This window comes from Bos taurus, chromosome 4 (assembly GCF_002263795.3).
Source record: "Bos taurus isolate L1 Dominette 01449 registration number 42190680 breed Hereford chromosome 4, ARS-UCD2.0, whole genome shotgun sequence".
In the NCBI taxonomy this organism is placed as follows: Eukaryota; Metazoa; Chordata; class Mammalia; order Artiodactyla; family Bovidae; genus Bos; species Bos taurus.
In genome coordinates, this window is record NC_037331.1 from 30,323,926 (window position 1) to 30,341,655 (window position 17,730).

At 40.4% G+C, this 17,730-nt stretch overlaps 1 protein-coding gene across 1 annotated transcript in view; it reads left to right on the forward strand.

The window, feature by feature from the left end:
• Window positions 1–539: 539 nt before the first annotated feature.
• The window catches only part of DNAH11 (dynein axonemal heavy chain 11), a 369,205-nt gene continuing 352,014 nt past the window's right edge, over window positions 540–17,730 (forward strand). The window contains 7 exon segments of the mRNA XM_059885820.1: window positions 540–1,093; window positions 2,372–2,515; window positions 10,835–10,999; window positions 11,001–11,032; window positions 11,257–11,446; window positions 12,193–12,292; window positions 15,215–15,426. Of these exon segments, the coding sequence (XP_059741803.1) occupies window positions 758–1,093; window positions 2,372–2,515; window positions 10,835–10,999; window positions 11,001–11,032; window positions 11,257–11,446; window positions 12,193–12,292; window positions 15,215–15,426 (1,179 nt within the window). The 5' untranslated portion in view covers window positions 540–757.

Consider the following 17,730-nt stretch of genomic DNA (forward strand, 5'->3'; position numbering starts at 1 on the left):
TGTATTAACATCCCTGTAAGTGGCAGGTGAAGTTTGGAATCAGGATTTTGAATACCTAGATCTTGGGATTCCCACAACTAAGAAAGCTGAATTGCAGTGTTGGTTCTTTTCTGGAATCACCTAACCACTGAGGGCAAGGTGAATTTAAAGCCCTGGGCGCAAGACATGAATCCATCATCTCCTTGTTGCTTAGTCACTTTGAGACTTATTTCTTTGCTCATTAGATAAGCTGACCAATTGAAGCCCTGCCTTTCCAGGTATTAAAATAATCAAGAGGATGGACTTAGCATGGTGTTCAGCACACGGCAGCATTGCTCAAAACACAGCAATTAATCAATACTGGACTCCCTCCCTGGGAGCCCCCACGGAGATGTCCTGTATGCCAGGGAGCCAGAAGGCAGCGGAGAGGCCACCGAGTGGCTCACACCGGTGGAGGGCAAGCCCCTCCCCTGCGGAAAGCCGCTCTGCTTGGTGCTCTCTCCGCCCTCAGCGGGCCGGGGCGGGGACGCCGTTCCCTTGGAAACGGGACGCACTGCTAAAGACCCTCCGGAACTCCGTCCCGCTGCGCTGCAGCTCCGAGAGCAGACGCGGGAGGCCAAGTGGGAGCAGGTGTGGGACAAGCGGCCGCGCTCGCAGTGATCGCTGGAGGAGGTGGGCGCCTCCCGGGGCGCGCGTGTGGAGGTGGCCCAGCCTACCCGGGGCTGGGGAGGGACGCGCACGACGAGCCGGCCGGTCCCGCGCCTACTCGACATACTGGATGGCAGCCCAGGTGGCAGCCCGAGAAGCTCCGATTCTTCGCCTCGCCCCGGGCGCCGGCCCGGAGGCGGCGGTTCTGGTGGAATTGGAGGAGGAAGACGAAGACGAGGAGGTGGCGGCGGCCAGGAGAGCGCGGAGTTTTGCCCAGGACGCGCGGGTGCGCTTCGTCGGCTGCCGCCTGGAGCAGTTACTGGGCCTCCCGGAAGAGAAATGGAGCCAGCATTTGGAGAGTGAAGACAACCGGCAGGTTCTGGGGGAGTTTCTGGAGAGCCCCAGCCCAGCCTGCTGCCTTCTGTTCAGCGTCACCACTGAGGGGCAGCTCGAGGCGTCCCAACAGGTAAGTGGTGAGGGGACCCGGCCACACCTCGCGTCCTGCCTGACGGACACCCGGACGGGACTGGCCAGTCGCACCTCCTTGGGTTCCTTCGGGACATGTATTAGGGCTCTTTAAAATAAATAACTTATCTCAAGTGCCTGCCCCCGGAGTCCACAGAATCCCCCAGGTGCGTCCACTCTGCTGTTGAGCGGCTGTTGGTTAGTTTTCTAGAAGGTCAGCCTTTGAGCCTGCAAAAACCGCGCTTCTTTAGCTGCCTGGTTGTTAGGCTCAAGGTGAATTCTCTCTGCCAGATAACTTTACTTTAAATCGTTCTTGGATCACTCTGGAGCCACAAGTGGTGTTTGGTAGAGCCCAAAAAGCTTGTCATGGCTCAGGCTGCCTGTCAACCACACTTCATCTCAGGGAATAATATTGATACTTAGTCTTAAAAAAAAAAAAAAAAAAAGAATTGCCAGCAGTCTGCGCTCAGGACAGTGCTTCTTTTCCCTATTTCAATTTGACTTCTAGTACACTTGAACGTTAACGAGTTCAGTATTTGTACTTCTACGAATACAGCATTTGTACTTCTAGAGTACAAATTGGAGCCAGATTTATAGTCTTGAGATGCTTTGCTGTTAACGTAAAGTGGTACCATCATCGCTAGATGTGGTCGATTATAATGGAATCCCAGAGAAGAAAAAATAACTGGAGTTTTACCTTAGAGTTTTACGAGTTCCGAATTTTGTTTGTTTTGCTACTCTCCTGGTTTAGTTTTTAAAAGTGTCAGAGTAGACAAAGAGAACGCTGTAGTATTAGGTTAAATAGTCATGATACCTGAAGAAATGACTTGGTAGTCATGAAAATGCTAGAATATCTTGATTAAACACATCTGTTTTTTTGCTCTGAGGATAGTAATCAAATGTAACCTCTTGGTCTTTATCTCAGTTGGGCTTATTTGTAATAGGAAAAGGTTATACAAAAGAATAACCTTTGCTCAGATGGAAACATTTCTAATTTCTCCCTGTATTTGTTGTTAATTTTGAGACTTTATAGTATATAAGGATCTTCTGAAAGGTGATATTCCACACCAATAATACTGTGAAATTAGCTTTATAAAAGAACAAAGAAAACTGTATACACTTTACAGAGCAGTGGAACAATCTTGTTTATAAAGGTAGGCAGGATGCCAGATTTCTTTCTCATGCTTGCAATCCAGTTACAAGTTAGATGTAGTACATCTTGCTTGTTAACATGGAAACTACATTGTAGACTTAAAATAATTATTTGCTCTTGTTTCAGATTCCAAGAGATGTAAAACATAAACTTGTTTATATTGCCAAGAAGACTACTGAAAACATTGGAGTAAATGACTTCTGTCAGATAGTTTTATTTGGAGAGTTACCTGCCTCATCTCTTGGACACGTAACTGCTTTCCTAGACGAGGTACTGGTCTAGCTTAATATTTTAATATTTAATTTATCTTCATGACACTTGAAATTAATTCAGGATAACTGGCTATTAAAAAGAATGTAGCAGCTGGTCATCTCATTAGCCAGGTGGATGGAAAATGATAGCATTTAGACTGTTCCTGAAATGAGCTGATACTGATGCTGACATTCAACAGGTGGTAATTTGTAGGATCATCCTTTACCTCTTTCTTTCTAAATAATGAAAGGAAATTAAAAAGCATCTGAAATAGGCTTCTGCACTTAGCTAAAGTATTAAACTTCCTGTTCAGAGTAAAGATAGATATACATTTTGAAAAAGTGTGTTATCAGTTTTTAAGATTCCTGTTTGTTTCTAAGTGCACTTGTGTGAGATAATGGAAAAAGATAACAGAAACAAAGTATTAGGAATGAGTGCCTTGAAATTCCTTTTCTCTCCCCTTCAACCAGAGAACTACTCTCCAAACCCATGTTACTGGCGCTCTAATGTTCCTAAGAACCACTTAGGGATTTTGGTAAAGGCAAACTGATGCGGTAGGTCTGTAGTGGAGCTGATGCTGTTTGTTCACAAACCAGCTTTGAGGAATAAGATACAAAATGACTGAATTTGGAAGAGCCAGAGCAGTGGTTTTCAAAGTTTGCTGGATTAGCATCACCTGGGGAGCTAATGTAACTCTGCCCAGGTGACACATAATACCAATTAAATAAGAATGTCTTGGGGTGGGAGCCAGGCTGCAGTAGTGGTAAAAGATTCTCAGGTGATTCTGTGTCTGTGTGGGGTTGTGTTAATCACTCAGTCGTGTTCAACTCTTTTCGAGCCCCCATGGACTGTAAAAGGCTCCTTTGTCCATGGAATTCTCCAGGCAAGAATATTGGAGTAGGTTGTCATTCCCTTCTCAAGGGGATTTTCCCGACTGAAGAATCCAACTCAGGTTGCCGGCATTCTTTTACCATCTGAGCTACCGGGGAAGTCAAGGTGATTCTAATGCACACCAAACTGGGGGGAAACTGGGTTAGTATCACTAAACTAGGTCTCAGTAATCAAAACAGTCTTGCCAAGACCGATATTTAATGTAGGAGTAATTGCCAACGTACGTATTTATTACTGAAGATTTATCAGCCTCCGTCTTTCACACCTCTTCTACTTCCTGAGGCTCTTCTGCTTTCTTCTTGAGAAGTATTTTCTTTCCGTCTCTGGATTAGCTAGGGCTTCTCTCCCCCAACTTTACTTCTACCATGGTTTCTCTCTATTGAGTTTCTATAGTGTTAGTTGATTTCCAGAAGACACTAGGAAGAGAGTTTTCTATCTTAAGCACTTGAGACAGTTTTTGTTATGTCACAGGTGTTCAGGAGATTTTTACTGAACTGAATCTGATGAAAGGGTTTCACATGGAGTGTAAATAACCTTTGGTCATGGGAATCCAGGCTGCCATCAACTGGACTTAGAAGTGCAAAGCTAAAAAAAAAAAAAGAAGTGCAAAGCTGCACTCCTTATTGGAATGCTTTCTCTACCATCTGTGACAAAAGATATAAAACCCTTTCCAGTTTCTCTGACCTTTCTCTGCATAGCCCTCTGAGAAGTTCAAGTGGAAGAGTAAACTGTCCGTGAGTATATCTATAGAAAACAAAAAACATTCAGAACCTCATGGGTGGAGCTGGTTTGGGAAGATTCTAATTTATTTAAATATGCTGAGGATTTGAGCATTGGGACGAAAAAAGTGAGGACTTCACACTTGTCCCTTGGGTTTCTTTGTGGACAAGACTTAAATTCGGAATGAAGGGGCCCTAAGGCCTGACCAGAGTCCAAATTCTCTGTGGTCTGACCTCCCTGTGACCTCTCTACTCATTTCAATTGCTAACTCCTGGCCTCCTTGGGGTGGTTCCTTAATTATTTCAGGCACACTGTTGCCCTGGGGCCTTTGCTCTTGCTGTTTCTTCCTCTTCCCCAGAATCCACTCAGCCAACCCATTCATGCCTTAAGTCTTTTTGCTCAAATATCTCTTGTTTATGAAGCCGCCCTCCAGCTAAACAAGGATCTTTGAAGGGCCTGGACCTAGGGTCAGGCAAGTGAGGCCCCCAGCTCAAGAGAACTTCCAGGGAGGTGAGGAGAAACAAAAACAACTCATTAATCAAGATGAATAATAGTTTAAGGCAGTTTTTGTGTGTTTTGTTTTTTTCTTTGGCTGCACCACAAGACTTAAAAAATCTTAGTTCCCTGAGCAGGGATTGAACTCAGGTGCTAGCAGTGAAAGCATGGAGTCTTAACCACTGAGTACCGGGGGATTCCCTAAGGCAATGTTTTAAAAAATAAAAAGTAATGCAAGTAAATAACTTTAAAAATAGGATCACTAACAGTGCCGTGCCAAGTCATGTTGGAGCCTAAGGCAAAATGTCAGTAACACTCGTCTTTATTAAAAAGTGTCTATTTTGTTTATCAGTTTTGGATTAATTTTTATTTAAAAAGTATTTTAAAATATGATTCATCTTATTGAGTTGTTGAGCTTTCCTGGTAACTCAGGGGTGAAGAATCCACCTGGAATGCAGGAGACTCAGGTTCTCTCCCTGGGTTGGGAAGATCCCCTGGAGAAGGAAATGGCAACCCTTTCCAGGATTCTTGCCTGGAAAACCCCATGAAAAAGAGGAGGCTGGCAGGCTCTAGTCCATGAGGTCGCAGATTCGGACACAATTTAGTGACTAAACAACAAATCAAGTTGTTGCTGTTTGTGGGGTTCTTTTGTGGCCTCTTATGTTTTGTTCCATGGTGACTGCCTTACTTGCCTTACCCTCGTCGCAGCTCTTAATCTTTCCTCACTGTGTGCTTGCGTACTCAGGCATATCTTAAGTCTCTGCGAGCCCATGGGCCATAGCCTGCCAGGCTCCTATTCTCCAGGCAAGAATACTGGAGTGGGTTGCCATTTCTTTCTCTAGGGAATCTTCCCAACCCAGGAACTGAACCCACGAGTCTTGTGTCTTCTGTATTGGCAGGCAGGTTCTTTACCAGTTGAGCCACCAGGGATGAGTCCCAAACCCCCAGGTTCTGCTTGACACATAGTAACAGTTAAGTAAGTACTTGCTAAATGAACAAAAGTTAAAGAAGGGCTAAAGATATCCTCTTCTAAGAGACAAAACAATGGAGCTTCAAGGTATTTTTATAGAGGAAAAGCATTTGGTGTATGACCTCTGATCAGATCAGATCAGATCGGTCGCTCAGTTGTGTCCGACTCTTTGCAACCCCATGAATCGCAGCACGCCAGGCCTCCCTGTCCATCACCAACTCCCGAAGTTCATGTCCCTTGAGTCAGTGATGCCATCCAGCCATCTCATCCTCTGTCGTCCCCTTCTCCTCCTGCCCCCAATCCCTCCCAGCATCAGAGTCTTTTCCAATGAGTCAACTCTTCACATGAGGTGGCCAAAGTACTGGAGTTTCAGCTTTAGCATCATTCCCTCCAAAGAAATCCCAGGGCTGATCTCCTTCAGAATGGACTGGTTGGATCTCCTTGCAGTCCAAGGGACTCTCAAGAGTCTTCTCCAACACCACAGTTAAAAAGCATCAATTCTTCGGCGCTCAGCCTTCTTCACAGTCCAACTCTCACATCCATACATGACCACAGGAAAAACCATAGCCTTGACTAGACGGACCTTTGTTGGCAAAGTAATATCTCTGCTTTTGAATATGCTATCCAAGTTGGTCATAACTTTCCTTCCAAGGAGTAAGCGTCTTTTAATTTCATGGCTGCAGTCACCATCTGCAATGATTTTGCAGCCCCCAAAAATAAAGTCTGACACTGTTTCCACTGTTTCCCCATCTATTTCCCATGAAGTGATGGGACCGGATGCCATGATCTTTGTTTTCTGAATGTTGAGCTTTAAGCCAACTTTTTCACTCTCCACTTTCACTTTCGTCAGGAGGCTTTTGAGTTCCTCTTCACTTTCTGCCATAAGAGTGGTATCATCTCCGTATCTGAGGTTATTGATATTTCTCCTGGCAATCTTGATTCCAGCTTGTGTTTCTTCCAGTCCAGCGTTTCTCATGATGTACTCTGCATATAAGTTAAATAAACAGGATACTTCCATTTGAATTTTTTTGACATTTATGACAACCGTGGTCCTATTACCATACAAATTCCCAAGTGTCCCTTTGGGCTTTTCACTTGGAATTTGTATGCTAACAAGCCCACAGTTGTCATTTGTTCCTTTAGTCAATACTTTTTTAATATCTACTTGGTACCACTGACAGGACATACCTGGCAGTTAGTGATGACATTTCTGCCCTCAGAAAGCATGCAGTCTAACTAGGGAGGCAGGCAGCTGAACAAACAGGGATACAGCGTGGTGGGCATTGTGGTTTCAGTAGGATGCTGCGACATCTTACAGAGTTGTCAGGGAAGGTAGGAAGTCTCAATAGGTTATAGGTCTTGATTTGCCTGAGTTGGTTCCAGTCTCCTCTGTTACAGATCGGATGACATCTGCTAATTCTTATTGTTTTTACTCTCAAAAGCATCCACGGTTGTATGGTAAATTATTTATTGAAGGTAAATCATTGTAAATTATTTGATAAATTGTTTGTTGAAGGACAAGGAGCAGTAACTAGGTATGGAGAAGGGAGGAAGTAAGAAGCAGTGCAAAGGCCCAAAGGTGAGGAAATGGAGATTGCATTTTTAAAAACAAAGTACATTACTGCAGTTAGATTGGGGAAGAAGAGCTGGAGGGTGGTGAGGAATAAAGCTGGAAAGGCTGATTAGAAAACTTAACACCCTGCAACTTTTTCATCCAGGTGTTGCCACCAAGGCCAGTTGTCAAACCCGCATCCATGTATTTATTTTTGAAAGATGATGGTGGTTATGCGTGTTCTCTGAAGGTTTTTATTAGGACAGATTTCATTTAAAAGTTTGAAATCAAATGGGCCATTGCATTCTAAACTAATTAACTACTATCTTTCTGGGTACTTTCTGGTACACAAGAAGAAAAACATTTAATGAAAGGATTGGTGAATTGGTGACTCAATCAAGGACCAAAGAGGGACTATGTTACTGAAGTAGTGATTGGATTGAAAAGTGTTGAGGGAATTTTCCAGTGTTGTTGTTCTTACACTGGAGTAAAATAAAGGGATGGACCAGGTGTTTAAACAGGAGATGAGAAAAAGTCATTTATGACTTCATATTTATTTTTTTCTCATTTCATGACCTAATATACTCTCATTTATATTCAATGTTGTATAGTCTTTGAAGTTCGACACAGATATACACTGATAAACAGTAATTTATGTTGATATGCTAGGCTCTCCCAGAATTCTCTTCCCAGCCCTGATCTCTCTCCTGAACTTTAACCTTGGACTTCCACTGCCCACGTTAGATCTGAAATGTCTATTACACTTGCTGTGAAATAGACATCTCAGATCTAATGTGTGCAAAATTTTACTCCTGATCTACTGTTCAATATTATCATGTGTCCCTATATGCTATTATTTTAACTATATTATATAATTTAGCAAAAGTATTAAAAATGTCATGCAGTTATTTCTTTAAGTATTATGTTGACCCATATCTTGAAAGAAACAATAACTGTAAATGTTTCTCAAGCCAGAATGAAAAGTATGATTTGGTACTTGCAATCAGTATCTGGACCACATTCCTATATATTTCAATTTAAGAAGTCTAGCAGAGGCCTAAACTTCTGTATTTTGAAATTGTTGACCAGGTAATACTCTCTACTGATTTAAGAACTGTTGTTAAAAAGAAGATGCCATGTTTCAAAAAAGGACAAAGTGAGTAAAGAGAATGCTGCTGCTGCTAAGTTGCCTCAGTCGTGTCTGACTCTGTGTGACCCCATAGATGGCAGCCCACCGGGCTCCGCTGTCCCTGGGAGTCTCCAGGCAAGAACACTGGAGTGGGTTGCCATTTCCTTCTCCAGTACATGAAAGTGAAAAGTGAAAGTGAAGTCGCTCAGTCATGTCCAACTCTTCACTACCCCATGGACTGCAGCCCACCAGGCTCCTCCGTCTGTGGGATTTGCCAGGCAAGAGTAAAGGAGTGGGTTGCCATTGAGAATGCCAGCAGAGACTTTTTTACATGTAATTGTATATCCGCTAGTAAACATGTCCAAATTATTTTGGTTCAGAGAAAGTTTGGGGATTTTTCTTATAAAGCATAAAACCTAGACAAAAAACTTCCAGCTAAAAACAAAACCCCAGATTAATTGAATTCCTTTGTATATGCTTGTTGCTAACAAGCTAACAAGGTTTATTTTCACTACAGAGCACATCCCAGGTCAACTTGTTTGAAATGATGTTCATGGAGATACTCGAGCCCTCTGCTTAACTGCTCTACAAAGCATGTGGCTCAGAATTGCGTAACAGTTTTATCTATAGCTTATGACACAAATACTTAATTTTAAAAGAAGTTGGTCTTGTCACAGAACAGTAAATAGAGCGAAAGTTTGAAACAGTAAACTGGAAATGTTGAAGAACCAGAATTATCCCTATCCCTGACTTTTAGAAAAGCTGTTGATACTTGGAATTTAATCTAGAAAGCAGTTGTTCAGTGGGTCAGTGCATGGGCAGCCCAACAAGCCTAAGTCTTCCAAAGCTCTTCATGCCCCGCCCCCGCTTTCCTCACAGGGCCTCTCCTTAGGGGTGCTGGCTCCAGTTTCAGGCAGGCCAGACTGGAACTTTCTCAGAAGCAATGTACTCCTTTAGCCTTCAGTGGTTTTGCATCCGTGTTCAGCCCTACTCGTTCATCTTTAAGATTTAAACCAAGTATCAACTTTCCTGGCGAGTCTTCCCTAATACCCCTCCCAGTCAGAGATGGGTGTTTTTCCCATGTTTTCCACATGACAGGAAAATGTGCCTCTCATGGCAGTTCTGACCGACAGAGCTCGACACACTAGTATTTTTTTTGTTTTTATTGAAGTATAGTTGATTTATAGTGTTGTATTAGTTTCTGCTATAGAGCAAATTCAGATATATATAGAGAGCAAGATTCAGATATATACATTCTTTCCCATTATGGTTTATCTCAGGATATTGAGTGTAGTTCCCTGTGCTGTACAGTAGGACTTAATTGCTTATGCATCCTTTATGTAATAGTTGACATCTGCTGGTCTCTGGCTCCCAGTACCTTCTTCCCCAGCCCTCCTCCCCCTTGGCAACCACAAGTCTGTTCTCTGCCTGGGAGTCTATTTCTGTTTCATACATAAGTTGGTTTGCCTTATATTTTGGATTCCACATATAAGTAATACTATATGGCATTTGTCTTTCTCTTTCTGACTTAATTCACTTAGTATGATAATCTCTAGGTCCATTCATGTTGCAAATGGCTTTATTTCATTCTTTTCTATGGCTGAGTAGCATTCCATTGTATATACACATCTTTATCCATTCATCTGTGGATGGGCATTTAGATTGTTGCCACTGAAAGACACACTATTTCTTACTAATCTCCTAGCTCAAGAAGTGGTGGGTACAAAGCAGGAAAATATAATACAATTTGGAAATATTTGTTTTATCCCCATTGGAAAATGAAATGAATTTTCAGTTTGTTTGTAGTTAACTAGAAGATTGTGTTCTCAAAATGAACTTTAAAAAGGAAGGGTGTTTTCTAAGCATTTTAGCTAATGGAAAATTTATGGTTAACACTGAAAGTCTAGACAGATTGTGTCAGAAAAAAATGTTTACAATTAGTACATATTGGAAAAGAGTGAGGAAGCAAGAGACTAACTTCACCAACTCAACAAACTATAATTACTTAACATATGCTGTACTTTGGGAACACAAAAAATAATTTTGGAGGTTTCCCACACATATAGTTTCATTGATATTCCCACCTTAATGGTGGAAGGAGTTCCAAAAAAGGTTCATATAATTTAATAAATATCTTTCTATTAAAATTTAATCCACTGGGATGGCCCTCAGAGCTGGACAAGATGAATTTGCTTTTGCCATGTGATTCAAGAAGATTTTTTCCATTAGTACACCTGCCAATGTGTTCAATTTGCATTAAGAAAGCAGTTTACTTACTTGACATGATTTTGCTTATTTCATACAGGATCTGAGTTACTGGGAGCCTCCATAAATGTTTGATAAATATGTAAATGAATGAACAAGCAGTATAGTACTTCCACTTTGAAAGAATTTATCTAATTGATTAAATCTAAATGGTCACTGACTTTGTCATCTGTAGATTTGATGTCACAGGAGGACATTATGAAGTTGAAATTGAGTGGTTTAGTTTCTGATCTTGTGTAACAAGAAAATCTTTGAAGGAATACGTTGTCTGTAAATTAATTAATTTTTCTGCTTAAAATGTTTTTCTTTTTCTAGATTTTAGTGCCAATTATTTCTAATAAGAACAACCATAAATCCTGGTCATGCTTTATTTCACAAGACATGGAACATCATATAGAAGTCTTGAAAAGTAAAATGCATATTTTTAGGGGCAAAATGTTGAGAAGAACTCTTCTACCAATTCCCACTATTGCAGGAAAACATTGACCTGGATCAGAAATATTCAGAGACCAAGTATGTAATGATACAGTTTACACAAGATGTCAAAATGGAGAGGTGATATACCTACTTAATATCACACCCCTGTAACACCCCCGTGTTAGCAATATTTTTAAAATATTATTGTAATGACAGCATATTTTAAAAATAAAAAAAACATTAAAATACTAAGTCCTGTCCTTAGTCGGATGAAATGATTCATTTTTGTATTATATTATTAATCATTTCAGTGTTTGCAGACTGGAGCCAAATGAAAGGAGAGTACTCCATGCAATTGAATCAGTGGTTATTAAATGGTCACATCAAATCCAAGAAATCATAGAGAAAGATTCAGTGCAGCCTTTGCTAAATGGTCTTCACTCAAATCCTCAAACTGAACTGGATTTCTGGATGATGAGAAGAGAGAACCTATCATGCATTTATGATCAAGTAAGTAGAGAGCCCTAGAAATTGCTTGTCAATTGAATTAGCAAAGTCACTTGTTGAATTTGATGCCCCAAACCAGTGATTTCCAATAACTTTAAAGGTTTAACACACTGTCTTTGAATGACTTACTCAATTCTTACTGTAAAATTCTCTATAGTATGCATTCTTAAAATTAATGGGTATTAAAGGTGAACTTGCCTTTTTGAAAATATTTTGACAGCATGTGAGTAATTGGAAACACTTTGTGGCATAGGAAGTGTAGTTCCCAAGGGAAATGTTGAAGATTTTTATGATTTAATTAATCTAGTTGATATAATTGATTTGGGAAAGGAGTAGGCTTTGCTTAGTGGAGAGATGCAACTTTGGAAGAACTAACTGGTTCCTCTGCTAGTGTTTGCCTTAGAAGTTTATTCAATTTAATGTTCTAAAAACTAAGACATTCATTCACTTGTTCACCTATCTCTTAGAGATTTTTTTGAAACAGATTCTATATGAAAATTTATTATCTTACATATATAATAAAATGTAATTTAGGTTTTTTAAAAAGTCAAAGACCTATAAATGTAAAATAAAATACAAGCTTAAGGAAAAAATGTTAATTTTAAAAATTATTTTCAACGTGAAACCAGGTACATCTTTGAGTATTAAATACTGTGTGTATTGTGCATTAATGGAATATAATTTAAATATTTTTTGCAGAATGCATTTATTTAGTCATTAATCTAGGTATTATATATATTTCAATTTAGCTTCAGACTCCTATTGTCCTCAAAATGGTTAAGATCCTGAAAAATAAGCAAAGCAGCTATTTTCCAACATTGAAGGACATTTTCATGGCTGTGAAAAATGGTAAGACTTGTGTTCCTTGGCCTGGATCAGTGGTCCCTCCTGATCTGACTCCTGCCTGTTTGCTCAGCCTCCTACCCTTAGTATGCTCATGAAATGATTGCACTTGACTCTCCTAATGGTAAATCCATCTTAATCGTCTGCGGTTTATTCAGCTCTTAGTAAACCATTTAAGTACTTACTAAAGAGGATCTAGAGTGAACTTTCAGTGAGAGTGCCTGTGTGGAGGGGAAAGGCTTTTGGTATTTATCAGCAAGTCATTGAATGCCCAGCATGGAGATTTTCTAATCAACAGTTGGGCTGCAATTAGTCCAGTTATTCATCAGTAGAATCTCCGAATTTGCTTAAGTTCCACCATTTATTTAACTCCTAAGAATGCAAAATCATCATTGAAGATTTAACACACAGAGAGGAGGGTTTGTTTGTTGAGTTTCCAACAGATAATACAAGCACATTGTTTAAAGCCAGAAATTAAAAGATGGTATTTATAATTTAAAATATAAAAGTGCAAATTCTCCTTATCTTTTCAGTACCCAGTTTCAGTCTCAACCAGTAACCCTCTCCATAGTTTTTTTTATTTCTGTTCATGTTTCTTTAGGCATGTGTAAGCAAATATGGATATGACCCATGATTCTAAAGTTTTAAATGATAAAATTGTAAGATAGCATGGCCCAATAGCTGGGTTTTGTTTTGTTTTTTTTTTGGCTATGTGCACAGCTTGTGGGATGTTAGTTCCCAGACCAGAGACTGAATCCGGACCCCCGGCAGTGAAAGCACAGAGTCCTGACCTCCAGACCACCAGGGAACTCCTGATTTTGTTTCTGACATTAGAAAATTATTTTTAAATTTTTAATGTGTAATACATGGAAGGTTAGAAAATACTTAACATTTACTTTGAGAAAGTTATGCTAACTCTTTAGGCTTTTCTCCATAAACTGTTGTCTTAAGGCCTCTTTTCAAACAGGGAGTTAGATCTGAGTTTCTGCCCCAGATTCACTCAGTACAGCTTTTTGCTGAGTCTCTGGTTTCCATGGCCAAATTGGCATATTAAAACTTTGTTTGCAAATTGTTGCAAAGATTGAAACACTGTTTTGCAACCTTGTCACCACTGACACTTTGGGGAGGATAATTCTTTGTTGTGGGGAACCGCCCTAAGCATTGCAGCCTATTTAGCAGCATTGCTGGAGTCTACCCACTACCCCCATGCCCATTATGACAAAAAAACGTAAGACATTGCTAGATGACCCTCAGTGGGGAAGACCTCCTCTGGCTGAGAACCACTGGACTGAAGATTTAATACATAGTGTACAAAGTACCAGGCTTCCCTGGTGGCTCAGTGGTAAAGTGTCCGCCTGCCAATGCAGGAAATACAGGGGACATGGGTTCGATTCCTGGTTTGGAAAGATCTCCCGGGAAAGGATATGGCAATCCAGTATTCCTGCCTGGGAGATGCCATGGACAGAGGAGCCTGGGTGGGCTACAGTCCATGGGGCGGTTAAAGAGTCTGACATGACTTAGCAACTAAACAAGTACAAAGTACTAGGCACACAGTAAGTGTACCCTCCATTAATAGAAGCTGCTGCTGGTGTTTTCTGTTAGTAAGATTTAACATTTTCTTTGGATACAAGGTCTGCAGGAATAAATCCCAGGGATCCTTGGAGCCTTATGAGTATATAGCCTAGAGATTCAGGGGAAAAAACACTTTGAGTACAGCAAGTGGCCCAAAGCCATTGTTAGTTAGAGTTAGAAGATTTACTGGAGGCTCTGTAAAGTCACTAGATAGGCTTATCACATTTTAAGGGCACTTTACCTATTACATGCAGTTATTTGATTTTGAAATTAATATTGAAAACATTCATTTCAGAACATAAATGCAACTGGGACAAAAATGGTTCCTGGACCCTCTCTTTCTTCCCAGGTCTTTATTATTAGATGGACAGATATATGAGTTACTTGTCAAGTAGAGCACTATGGGTGGGTAGATATCTGATTCTGACAGCCAAAAAAAAAAAAAAAGTGTAGCAGGTTATTTTGTTTTTAATCTCTTACAGGAGTATTTTGTACTGTAAGAAAACAAGAATTTAGTTTCCTTCATATCCTACTTTCATAGGAGATGCCTTTCAGTTAAGCAAAAGTATTTGTAGCCTCAGGAGTAAAATGGAGTCTGATGGAAATCTATTTAGGGCCGTCAAAAGGGCCAGTTTTAAGAGAAAATTTGAATTAGATTAAGCAGTAATTAATAATAGTTAACTATTTAAATTTTTTCATGTAGCTTTAAAAAATATACCTTATTCCTACCATGCTTAACAATTTTTTAAAATTTATTTTTAATTGAAGGATAATTGCTTTACAGTGTTTTGTTGGTTTCTACCAAACATCAATATGATACGTTTAACAATTTTAAATTTGAGATAAAATTCACATAACATAAAATTTTAAAGAGTGCAGTTCAGTGGCATTTAGTGTATTCACAGTATCCTGTAACTATTACCTCTGTGTCTAGAATATTTTCATCACCCATGCTTAAAAATTTCAATAGGTACATTTTGAATAATGTGATAGAAAAATTTTCAGTCCTTGTATAAGTTACTCTCATAGGATAGAAGAATGAAACAATAAATGATTAAATTGTGCTGGTAGCAAGTACCTAGGAGGAATTAACATTCTGCTGATGAAGCTTGTGAGTCTTCAGTCACAATTTACTTGTGCTGTAAGGGTGAATATGCCCGGGCTCTTTTGAAGGGTTCTTACAGCCAGACAGTATGTGAAGCTTTTCCTAACCTGTCATGTGTCAATTGTAGGATAAATAATCTAAAAAGAGGCAACATTTAAGTATAACCATGTTGTTTTGCATTGTTGTCTTGAACTTGTGAAGTGAATTTAGATAGAAGAGACTGCCTCACATTAATGGTGGTTTCCTTTCAGCTCTGCTCGAAGCCCAAGATGTGGAACTTTACCTGAGACCCCTGAGGAGACACATTCAGTGTCTGCAGGAGACGGAATTCCCACAGACCGGTGTATTAATTGCCCCGTTATTTCATACCATCTGTCTGATCTGGAGTCATTCCAAGTTTTATAATACCCCTGCTCGGGTCATAGTTTTATTGCAAGAGTTTTGTAATCTCTTCATTGACCAGGTATGTAGCATGAAAAAATAGAGTCAATGAGAATTATTGCCATGTGGTAGGTTTTATTGGGGTTTCTCTGGTGGCTCTCTGCCTGCAATGCAGGAGACCCGGATTTGATCCCTGGGTTGGGAAGATCCCCTGGAGAAGGGAATGGCAACCCACTCCAGTGTTCTTGCCTGGAGAATCCCATGGACAGAGGAGCCTGGCAGGCTATAGTCCATGGGGTTGCAAAGAGTCAGACACAACTGAGCAAAACTATCGCTTTCACTTTTCAAGTTTTATTAGATCAATGAGGAATGAATAAATCCAGTTAGAGATAAATTTATTCCTCTTTTTTCAGAGAGGACTTTTATGGTAACAAAGGCCAGGTGATTTTCTATCCTAAATGGCAAAGGAGCTCTAGAAATAACTTAAATACGATCACAGGACAGGTTGTTAGTGGATTCTGTTTTGTTTAATACCCTCCTTTTCTTCAGAGATTTAAGATAGCTTCTAATACAAGGTGCACATGTGTAGTACTTTCTTTGTATCTTACCTTTTGGTTTCCATGGAAATGCAGGCTGAGGGAGGACTTTTGGAAAGTAGAGAACTGGGTAGAAGCAAGAATGATCCTCAAAAAATAGTAGTCAAATTAAAAAAATAGTAGTCGAATTAAAAAAAAAATTTGATTCATGGGTAATCTTTAAAAATCTCTTGCTTATAATTGTTTCTCTACTCTTTACATTATAAAATACTTTAAAAAATTAGACTGCTTCCTCATCCAGTGGAAAGTTTTAATTCCTCTTGTGTCCATAGTATCAGAGAGCATTTCATAATTTCAGAGCTAAAAGATACTAGAAGGGTATATCATCTAGTGATTCTCTGAGGGTGCGTGTGTGTGTCTGTGTGTGTGTGTAAGCCTGCTTTAATTGCTATAACAGAATTCCACAGGTTGGGTGGCTTTATTTTCAGAAATTGCTTTCTCACAGTTTTGGGGGCTGGGAGACCAGTCCAGGTTCCTGCATTTGTGTATTCTGGCCAGTGTTCTTTCTGGCTTGCAGTGTTCTTTCTGGCTGCCTTCTCTCTGTGCCCTCATGTGGTGGAGAGAAAGATCTTCCTCCTCCTCTTATAAAACCACAGTCCTATCAGATAGGGGTCCACCCTCCTGTCCTCATTTAACCTGAATTACCTGCTGAAGACTCCATCTCTGGGTAGTCACATTGGTGGTTAGGGCTCCAACACTGTTTCAGAGGGGACGGCACAGTTCAGTCCACAGCAGGGTCTGTATCAGGGTGTGGGTCTGAACCCCTAAGGGGTTTTTGTAAAATGGATGCCAGAGAATCAGAATCTGTGCATGTGGCTTAGCCTTTGTGTTGCTAAGACCGCCCCTTATGAGAGTCGCATCACTTCTACCTGTAACTGGCAAACTGGAACAGAAAGAAGGGCCTAAGTTCACATTAACTGGAAAGTCTAAGTGTGCAAAGACTTGGGGATTAGCATTCTCCAGGAGAATCAGGTGATAATTTCAAAACTCTACTTTGTTCATGTGTGTTAGATTGACTTGATCCTTAGTCTCTCATCCATGTAAATAAGGTGGCTTTTGGTAGCACTAGAGGGATATTCTGCTACTAGAAGAACTTCCCTGGAAAGAGACTGACTTTGTTTTTAGTTCTGGACTGATGGGTTTTATGATGGACAGGGAATCCTGGCATGCTGCAGTCCACTGGCTCACAAAGAGCTGGACACGACTGAGTGACTGAACTGAACTGAAAGCATTTTATTTTCTCTCCTGGAGCAATCCTGTGGCCAGGAAGATAGGATATTTTAGACAGATCTGGATCACTGGCTCAGGGAAGGGTGGACAACTATGATTGACCTAAATAAATCCCCAATCTAGTTTAATGCTTCTCACGTCATGACTCATATTGAAAATTAAAAAATTTTGTTGCACAGTGGGGTAAATTGGAGGAAATTGGGAACCCTGAGAATCTGCTCATGGTCAAGGCAAGCAGCTCAGAGCTTCTGCTGCCCCAGGCCCCAGCTCTTTGCTGTCCTAAGCATCCAAGAGAAGGATGTTGTAGGAAAAACTGGCTGGGGAACTGGGTTCCCTTCCAATCGCTGATACTTTTGCAGATGAATTAACTGAAACTTGAAAGATATCATTTGCTCAATTTCCTTGAGAGTTTAGGGGGACAAATTAAAGTACAGGTCTTCTGACCTGCAGTTTAGAGTTTTGGGAGTATAAGATTGAGTTAGGGGTGTGGGTTCTTCTCTCTGCTTCTGACGAGATAGAATATATGCAAAGTGCTTTGGACTCAGACCAACAAAGATTCA